At 39.3% G+C, this 10,625-nt stretch overlaps 1 protein-coding gene across 2 annotated transcripts; it reads left to right on the top strand.

Moving 5' to 3' along the window:
• The first annotated feature begins 764 nt into the window (after positions 1-764).
• armc6 (armadillo repeat containing 6) lies at positions 765-10,141 on the top strand. 2 transcript variants are annotated; one of them, XM_082172736.1, is made up of 8 exons: positions 765-851; positions 1,198-1,330; positions 2,002-2,087; positions 2,220-2,787; positions 4,625-4,770; positions 4,878-5,009; positions 6,819-6,956; positions 9,389-10,141. In XM_082172736.1, exons 2-8 carry the CDS (start codon positions 1,210-1,212, stop codon positions 9,599-9,601), a joined length of 1,404 nt encoding a protein of 467 aa, XP_082028862.1. In that variant the 5' UTR covers positions 765-851; positions 1,198-1,209; the 3' UTR covers positions 9,602-10,141. The 2 variants fall into 2 exon arrangements, with proteins under 2 accessions (XP_082028862.1, XP_082028863.1); XM_082172737.1 differs by lacking the exon at positions 765-851 and adding an exon at positions 868-919.
• The last annotated feature ends 484 nt before the right edge of the window (positions 10,142-10,625 follow it).

Genomic DNA, 10,625 nt, shown 5'->3' with positions numbered 1-10,625 from the left:
AATGCCACATCCATGCACATTAAAGGGGACGTTAGTTGTATAATAAATACATAAACGTCACATCCATGAATATATAAATGTTTAAATATGACGCTAGTTTTACAATATTTAAGTAAGTAAATAAATAAACTAACAAACAAACAAATAAATATTAATTAATTAATTAATTAATTGGGACGTTAAATAAATATATAAATAAATAAACAGTAAAATACATGCACATATAACTGCTTAAATAGGACGTTATTTATTTGTATAATATTTAAGTAAATAACAGAATAAATACATACAAAATAAACGCCATCAATTTTCAGTTTCCTTAACATTTTGTGTCTATTGCATTACTTTTATGTTAATCTATAATTCATTAATTCATTCGTGAATTCATTCATTCATTCATTCATTCATTCGTATATTAATGTTTTAATGCTTTACTTGTGAAACAATTACGTAATTTTGAAAAGTATGTGTGGTCAAATGCCCCCTTTAGAATTAAAAGCGAGGTGTGTTTAAATAGTTTAAATAATAATATAATTTCTTCGTGGGAAAAAAAAATGCAGTTAATATAGCATACATAATATAGAATACACTTATAGAAAAATTTAAGAAATACTTGTTTGTCACTATTAAATGAGGCGGAACCTATTTCTCTCACAGATCTCACCCGAGACACATTAAAGACAACGCAACGCAGGTTTTTGTCGTAACTCGTAATTCACGAAGCGTTTGCGTCAGTTAAACTCCGCTGGGCTCAGCCGCTGTCCTACACTTGCGCTGTTTGCGTACTGCCCACTGTCTTCTCATCTCCAGTCCAGGGAGGCTTTTATCATCAGGGTCCAGGTTGGGTGTTGGTGAGTTTCAGGATCATTATCAGTTTTGTTTTTAAATCGCTTTGGGTACGAATAAATGTCACTCTCAGGTACTGTAACATACAGCGAGTGTTTTACGTTAATAAACCATGTTGTTGTGTTAGTCACGCTTGATTGCAGTGTACCGCGTCTCTATAATGGTACGTTAGTGACGTTATCAGATTGTGATACTATAATATTGAACGATTTCCAAATGTACTATGGTATTTGAAGTTTCTCGAGGGTACTTTACTGAATACTATGGTATTATCACGGTACATGCCTAAGAAACAGACTATAAAAGACAAACAACACTGAAACTGCACCCCTTCTGTGATGTATTATTCAGCATCAGTTCATCATGGCGAAGCGCAGGATCACACAGGAGACCTTTGATGCTGTGGTCAGAGAAAACATCGAGGAGTTTGACATGGAGGGCTGCGAAGCTTTGAAAGAGGCCATCGAGCAGTTTGAATCTCAGGGTGAGTTATGTGATCATTCCAGTCGAGGTTCAATTCCTAACTTGTGAAACAAATGAAAAATAATCTCTGCATTTAGTTTTATTTCATGTGTCTGCTTAATTATTTTGTACACTCTGCGTGTGTATATATATATATATGCATGCATGTGGACATATATATGAATATATTATGTATATGCATGGATCTGGATATATATATATATATATATATATATATATATATATATATATATATATATATATATATATATATAAACATGTATACTATGCATGCATGTGGACATTTATATTAAAATGTATATGCATGCATGTGTACTTATATATGAAAATGTATATGCATGCATGTATAGGTATACATGCATGTATGTACATGAATGCATATTTACGGTATACATAAAAATACACACACACACACACACACACTGCAGTGCAACATGCTGAACTCATATCTCATATAGCTCATATTAATTGAGTCTACATGGAATATTTGTGTACTTTTGAAAATATTTTTTTTGCATTGAGTGATTATTTAAGCGAACTACAAAAAGGTGATTTAAAATGTTAATAATACTTTTTTTTTTACTTCACACTATTACATTGTTTTGTAGATATGTGATATGATACATATGCATATGATGCATGCTAATGAAGTGATTTGATTATTACTCACAGGTGTGGATCTCACCTTCATCGTTAAAGCTGTGCCGAAAGTTAGTTCTGAAGAAAACGCAGAAACTCAAACTCACGAGGTTCTTCAGGTAAATCTTCATATGAGGTGTTTAGCAGCTGAACTAACCTCACGACCTCACTTCCACTGAGACTGGCATGTTTTCTATCTAAATCATTATTCTTTCCATTATTCCTCTATTTAACCGGTGGCATATTTTCAGGCTTTAGAGTCGCTCAAAACTGCACTGGTGTCTCCGTCCGCATCCGTCCGGGAGGATCTGAGAGTCTTCACCGAACAGTGTTCTCTTGGCTTCGCACAACGGTACCTGGCCGCTCAGAAGGAGGCGTATCCCACAATCCTCGCTTGCTGCCGGAGAGCCGGTGAAGAGAAAGAAGCGCTTTCTGCGGCTCTTTCTGCTCTCTCAGTGCTAACAGACGGCCAGCCGGATCTCCTGGACGCCGAAGGCCGAGAGTTTCTAATCGGCGCTTTAACTGCGCACCAGACGGACGCCTCTCTCACCTCCCTGTGTGTCCGCATCGTACGCCACTTCAGTCTGAAGCACGAGAACAACAGGCAGGCTTTGGTGAAGGCAGGCGTGCTGCCGCTGCTCACCCGGAGCATCACACGCCACACCGAACATCCCGAGGTCGTGAGGGAGGCCTGTGCCGCGCTCAGGGTCATGACCTTCGACGATGACGTGCGTGTTCCCTTTGGACAGGCTCATGAACACGCCAGGATGATCGTGGTTGAGCAGAACGGACTGAAAGTCATTGTTGAAGCTGCTAAAGGTGAGCCAAGTTGCCACTAGACATGCAATAATCAATAAATCATTAAATAAATGGGTAACACTTTACAATAAGGCTCATTAGTTTATGTATTAACTAACATGAACTAAGCATGAGCAATACATTTGTTACTGTATTTGTTAATCTTTGTTAACATTAGTTAATATAAAATACAGCTGTTCATGTTAGTTCACAGTGCATTAACTAATGTTAACAAGATTTTAATAAAGTATTAATAAATGGTGAAATTAACATTAACAAAGATGAATAAATGCTGTATACATGCAGTTCATTACTAGCTCATGTTAACGAATGTAGTTAGCTAATGTTAACTAACGAACCTTATTGTAAAGTGTTACCAATACATGTTACTGTGACGACCAGGCAAAGAATATCTGCATAATACACTACTAAGACTTTTTTAATGTTTTTGATGGAAATCTCTAAGGCTGCATTTATTTGATCAGAAATACTGTAAAAACACTGAAATATTATTATAATTTAAAATAGCAGTTTTCTATGTGAATATATAGTAAAGTGTAATTTATTCCTGTGATCAAAGCTGAATTTTCAGCATCATTACTCCAGTCTTCAGTGTCACATGATCCTTCACAAATCATTTTAATATGATGATTTGATGCTCAAGAAACATTTATGATTATTATCAGTGTTGAAAACAGTTGTGCTGCTTCAGATTTTTGTGGAAACTCAACTGTGACATTTTGTTTTTCAGGATTCTTTGTTGAACATATATTTGAAATAGATTATTTTGTAACATTATAAATGTCTTTACTGTCACTTTTGATCAGTTTAATGTATCATTAATGAATAAAAGTAAAAAAAAAAAAAAAAAAAACTTTCACTCCACATTTTTTAACGATATGTGATGCACTATCGTTAAAAAATGTGGAGTGAAAGTAAAAAAAAAAGTACTTTTATTTCCTCAAAAATATGAAGCAACAACTGTTTTTAACAATGATAATAATCATAAATGTTTGAACTTCAAATCATCATATTAGAATGATTTGTGAAGGATCATGTGACACTGAAGACTGGAGTAATGATGCTGAAAATTCAGCTTTGATCACAGGAATAAATTACACTTTAATATATATTCACATAGAAAACAGCTGATTTACATAAGAATAATATTTCACAATTTTTTACTGTATTTTGAATCAAATAAATGCAGTCTTAGAGATTTCCTTAAAAAACATTAAAAATCTTAAAGGGATATTTCACCACTGGAAAGATGAATGTGTATTTAAATTGGGTCATTTATGTAGTAGAAATGTGAAATTATTTTAGAAGTTGGTGCCTTCTAGACTGAGAAAAGCCAGAAAATGTATTTTTGGCTCATGTGGATGAAAGACTACAACTCCCAGAATGCACTTGCTTCGCTGCCCTACGAGGACACTCCCAAGCCACGCCTCCCGGTTACAGAGGGCAGTGTCGGGAGAAATGATACAGCTAGGCTACTAGTCGACTGGAAACTGAAAAGACGGTGTTTTATTGTGAGATCCCCCTATGGGCGGGTTGAACACATGCGGGACGAGCTCCTCCTATTGGCTGTAGTCTCTCGCCTCTGGACAAAAGAGCCTCTGATGATGCTAAATGACGATTTTTGCGTCATCTGAGGTTTTTTTCCAGACACACAATACAGAAATCTCTCGTCTCAGGGGGACATGAGGGAGGGAAACACGGTCACTCCAAAATACTACTGGGTTTCTACAGATACAAAGCTTAATGCTAATCGGTGAAGTATCCCTTTAATTGACCGCCAGTGTATATTAGTTTATGAATGACCGGTGAAGATGATGTTTATTTCTGCTGGTCTCAGCTCACTCAGAAAACACCTCAGTTCTCAGTGAACTCTGTGCCACTCTGTCCCGTCTGGCTGTGAGAAACGAGTTCTGTCAGGACATCGTGGACCTCGGAGGCCTGAACTTCATGATCACACTCCTGGCCGACGGTCTGGATAGTCAGGTGAGCTCCTGCATCTTCAGTTCGTCAGTGAGAGTCTCGGCACTGTGAACAGAGTTTGAACGGCTTGTTGATGTGATCATCTGTTGATTTGTGAAACGGTTTTCCAGGAGCTTGTGAAGCAGGTTCTCAGTGCATTGAAGGCCATCGCTGGAAATGATGATGTTAAAGACGCTGTCGTGAATGCAGGCGGGGGGGAACTCATCATGATGGCGATGAACCGTCACATGGGCAATGCACAGGTGTGTCCCCTTTTAACAGTGCCGATTATTATTTAAAGGGGTGGTATAATGCCCTATTCACAAGATGTAAAATAAGTCACTTGTGTGTTTGTGTGTTTGTGTGTGTGTGTGTGTTTGTGTGTGTGTGTGTGTGTGTGTGTGTGTGTGTGTGTGTGTGTGTGTGTGTGTGTGTGTGTGTGTGTGTGTGTGTGTGTGTGTGTGTGTGTGTGTGTGTGTGTGTGTGTGTGTGTGTGTGTGTGTGTGTGTGTGTGTGTGTGTGTGTGTGTGTGTGTGTGTGTGTGTGTGAAGTTTAGCTCATGTTAAAATTGTCACTTTTTGAGGGTGAGCAAAAACGCACCGTTTTGTGTCTGTCCCTTTAAATGCAAATGAGCTGCTACTCCCGGCACAGGGGGCGGAGCTTCAAGAGCTCGTGTTCTTTTACCTCACACACACATGCACTGAACATTTCACAAACGTTTAGCCTTTTATGTTCAAACCGGAGTCAGAAAGATGGAGAGACTCGAGAAGAAGTGACAACATGTAGACAACATTTCTGAATGGTTAGTTGATGAATTTATGAAGCTTATGTGTAGTTATCTTCTAGTCATTGATTAGCATATTCTGTCTTGATAATCTATCAATCGTGTTCAGGGGGCGGGGTTTATGTAAATTCAACCATTCAATTCAAATTAAAATAATCAACCACCCCTTTAATTATTATCCAGAATGTCTGGTAAACTCAAAATTAATGTATATGGTATTACCGAACGGTATTGTTCAAAATTCATATATAACTTTGATGAAAGGTTTTGATCCACTTCAAATGATGACTACTGTATAAATACTTCATACACTCAACACAAGGGCTATTTCCAGAAACATTTGATGATGATGATGATGATAATAATAATTAATAATGTTCAGTATTTAAAATGCCTCCTAAAGAAGATCAATAATTAAATGCTGCTAATTACCAGGAAATTGGCCTGGAAGTTGAGACTAATTAATAGATTCACATTTTCACTGTTACTACCATTCAAAAGTTTGTTAGAAGTTGAATAAAAAATTTTTTAAGTCTCCTCTGCTCACCAGGGTGACATTTATTTGATCTAAAATACAGTAAAAGTTGTGAGATATTTTTACAATTTAAAATAGCTGTTTTCTATGTGAATATATATATATATATATATATTGTTAAAATGTAATTTATTCCTGTGATCAAAGTTGAATTTTCAGCATCATTACTCCAGTCTTCAGTGTCACATGATCCTTCACAAATCATTCTAATATGATGATTTGATACTCAAGAAACATTTATGATTATTATCAATGTTGAAAAGAGTTCATATTTCTGTGCAGGATTCTTTGATGAATTTATTCACTAAGCATTTATTTGTAAGAATCTTTTGTAACATTATAAATGTCTTTACTGTCACTTTTGATCAATTGATCAATCCTTGTTGATTAAAAAAATGTGTTCTGACTCCAAGTCTTTAACAGTAGTGCATTGTTATAAATGAATCTGAAAACAATTTGCGCTCCTATACAACAAAATGAAAGTCTGGATTATTGGCTGTGTTCATTGTTTCAACAGTATTGAAGAGAAAAATGTCTAATCATCAGCTATTTTCATAAAAATTTGTTACAATTAATAATGCAATGATTTTTTTGTTTTGTTTGGTGCTGCACTAATACAGTTCCTCTGTGTGACTGTGTTGGGTAACTAATTCAGCTCAAAATCACTTGTTAATCTAAGCTAATTCTGAAGCTCCTCATAAACCCAGTCAGTTCCTCATGTGTTTTGCTCTGTTCTTCCTGTGTGTGGTTCAGGTGTGTGAGCAGGGCTGTGCGGCGCTGTGTGTTCTCGCCCTCCGCAAACCCAACAACTGTAAAGTCATCATGGAGTGTGGCGGCGCGCTGGCGGCCCTGCAGGCCATGAAGAATCACCCATCTAACGTTAATGTGCAGGTAAAGCACGTCCTCTTTCATGCATTTAGCAGATGCTTATCCTAAGAGACTTGCATTGCATTCAAGGCTCATGCAGAACCTGTGACCTTGTTTCTAAGTCCCTTTAAAGGGGTCATGACATGGTTTTTGTTTTATTATGTTCCCTTAGGTGCAATTATAGTATTGCTATAGTTTTTTGGACAAAAAAACTTTTAAATCTGAATTATTTATGACCTTTTCCCACCCTGTTTCTCATCCTCTGATTCAAACAGTCTGTTTTGGGGGCGTTTCCCCTTTAAGAGTTCAGTGTTCTTAGAGCTGTAATTAGAGCTTGATTAAATAAATGCTTCGTTTATAATGGGGAGGACGTCTTAAGCTATGAAACTTGCAGGAAGTTTTAATGGTACAAAGACCTCTTATACCAAAAGATTAAGGCAAATTTGGTTTTGTCATGTCATCATGACTCCTTTAAAGGTGCAGTAAGCAATTTTTGAAAAACGCTGTTGAAAAGTGGATCAGACTGAGCACTAGAACACACTTGTAGTCAATCAGCAGTAAGGGGTGTGTCCATTCATGATGGGCGAGGAGAGAGAGAGACAATCAACAGTAAGGGGTGTGTCCACTCATGATGGGGAGGAGAGAGCCAATCAGCAGTAAGGGGTGTGTCCACTCATGATGGGGGAGGAGAGAGAGCCAAATAGCAGTAAGGGGTGGGTCCACTCATGATGGGGCAGGAGAGAGAGCCAATCAACAGTAAGGGGTGTGTCCACTCATGATGGGGGAGGAGAGAGAGCCAAATAGCAGTAAGGGGTGGGTCCACTCATGATGGGGCAGGAGAGAGAGCCAATCAACAGTAAGGGGTGTGTCCACTCATGATGGGGCAGGAGAGAGAGCCAATCAGCAGTAAGAGGTGTGTCCACTCATGATGGGGCAGGAGAGAGAGAGAGCCAATCAGCAGTAAGGGGTGTGTCCACTCATGATGGGGCAGGAGAGAGAGAGAGCCAATCAGCAGTAAGGGGTGTGTCCACTCATGATGGGGCAGGAGAGAGAGAGAGCCAATCAGCAGTAAGGGGTGTGTCCACTCATGATGGGGCAGGAGAGAGAGAGAGTCAATCATCAGTAAGGGGCGTGTCCACTCATGATGGGGAGGAGAGAGAGCCAATCAGCAGTAAGAGGTGTGTCCACTCATGATGGGGCAGGAGAGAGAGAGAGCCAATCAGCAGTAAGGGGTGTGTCCACTCATGATGGGGAGGAGAGAGAGCCAATCAGCAGTAAGGGGTGTGTCCACTCATGATGGGGAGGAGAGAGAGCCAATCAGCAGTAAGGGGTGTGTCCACTCATGATGGGGCAGGAGAGAGAGAGAGCCAATCAGCAGTAAGGGGTGTGTCCACTCATGATGGGGAGGAGAGAGAGCCAATCAGCAGTAAGGGGTGTGTCCACTCATGATGGGGCAGGAGAGAGAGAGAGTCAATCATCAGTAAGGGGCGTGTCCACTCATGATGGGGAGGAGAGAGAGCCAATCAGCAGTAAGGGGTGTGTCCACTCATGATGGGGGAGGAGAGAGAGCCAAATAGCAGTAAGGGGTGTGTCCACTCATGATGGGGGAGGAGAGAGAGCCAAATAGCAGTAAGGGGTGTGTCCACTCATGATGGGGGAGGAGAGAGAGAGAGCCAATCATCAGTAAGGGGTGTGTCCACTCATGATGGGGGAGGAGAGAGAGCCAAATAGCAGTAAGGGGTGTGTCCACTCATGATGGGGGAGGAGAGAGAGCCAAATAGCAGTAAGGGGTGTGTCCACTCATGATGGGGGAGGAGAGAGAGCCAAATAGCAGTAAGGGGTGGGTCCACTCATGATGGGGCAGGAGAGAGAGAGAGCCAATCATCAGTAAGGGGTGTGTCCACTCATGATGGGGCAGGAGAGAGAGCCAATCAACAGTAAGGGGTGTGTCCACTCATGATGGGGGAGGAGAGAGAGAAAAGGCTTGTTCGACTTCATGCAGCTCTGCGCAGACCGATCGGCGGCTGACTTGAAGCAGTGCATGCCGGTTAGAAATTTTGTAAAAATTTAAAATAATAAAAAATATAAAATAAAAAGTAATAAAAAATATTACTAAATATAATAGTATCTCAATAATACAAAAATAACACTGGCTTATAGTGATTTTGAATATATATATTATATAACAATATATATATATATATACATATAATTTATTTTAATAAAATGATTACATTGCTTCTTGACAGATACTTTGAACCCATTTGAAGCCTTTCGAACAATTTTTACTCTCCAAGTACTTCTGTTCTCTTTCTTCTCTTTTTCTTAAAAAGCCCAAACAAAAAACTGAACACATGTTCTTCAGATGCTGTAGTGACGTGTCTTTCCTCAGTCTGTGTTGATTTATGAAGCTCTGTTCCGTGTTTGCTGTGATGTGGTGTCTCCTGCTGTTTCAGAAACAGTCCTGCATGCTGTTGAGGAACCTGGTGGCCCGCTCGCGCGACTACACTCAGCCCATTCTGGAGATGGGAGCGGAGGCGCTGATCTCGCAGGCTCTGGCGGCTCACAGGGACTGTGGTGACGTGGGTCGAGCCGCTCTCAGAGACCTCGGCTGCCAGGTGGAGCTGCGGGAGCTCTGGACAGGGACGAAGGGGAGCCTGAGTCACTGAACCAACGTGTTCTCAAACCAAGCGTCTGCTACACTCAAACAATCACGATTAAGTCATGTGGAAACATGTCCTAACTGTGGAGATCGTGCTAGATGTATGTGATCAAACATCCTTCCAGTGATATCAGACCACGTGCATAAGATGCATTACAATTTACAGTTGTTTTTTTGTGTCTAAACATGTTATTGCAGCTATTTATAGTTTGTACAATGTTTTTTAACCTTGAATGACCACTGTTCTTGGTCTGGATTCATTTGAGCTGACGTTAACAGAAGTGCATTTCTGGATTGCATTTAACCCTTAGTATATTTAATGTAAAGACCATCATCCAGCGCCGTTTCCCATATGTGCGTTCACTGCAGTGCATTTGATGCTTATGCCAAAACACCCTTTCATGCACACAACAAGACACGGTGAGCTAAAATAAGAGCCACCTTGTTTTCTCAATTGTATGTGTTGCAGTACTTGATGCTCTGTGTAAACCTGCTCTGTACTAGAACCGATTGTGTTTGTTGATTAAACCAAGCAGCTCTAGAGGCACATTGGCATGTTTATATTACACATCTTTATGATTTTACAGTGGCCAGCTTAATATTCCGTTACAAAAATGTACTATTGTAAATGTATAGTAAAATAAATAGGTTATTGTTGTTAAAGCAACTGTAAAATAAAATAAAATATAGTTGCAAGCAGCAATTAACAGGGTTCAAGTGCTTTAAGGCCTTTGAGCACATGCATAAAAAGGTATTGTTTTATTTAGCAAGCCTGTACCCACTAGATTATAGATGGAAAAGACCATTTACAGCCAAATCAGGTTATTTACTTAGGAAATATATGTTTTAAAGCTTTTTATAAATTTTCACAGTTGAGCCAAAAACTTAGGGCCAGTTCACGAAGATGGGTTGTTGAAATAATCTCCAATATTTAACGAACGGTTTGATTGACAGAAGTAGTTCTAGAGGCAAAATTGCTCAGAATAAGATGTTGTACTTTATGGTGTGTGCGAAAAATCAGGTGATATACA

Source organism: Leuciscus leuciscus (genome assembly GCF_965113295.1).
Source record: "Leuciscus leuciscus genome assembly, chromosome: 6".
Taxonomy (NCBI): Eukaryota; Metazoa; Chordata; class Actinopteri; order Cypriniformes; family Leuciscidae; genus Leuciscus; species Leuciscus leuciscus.
This window is presented reverse-complemented; position numbering and strand designations above follow the sequence as displayed.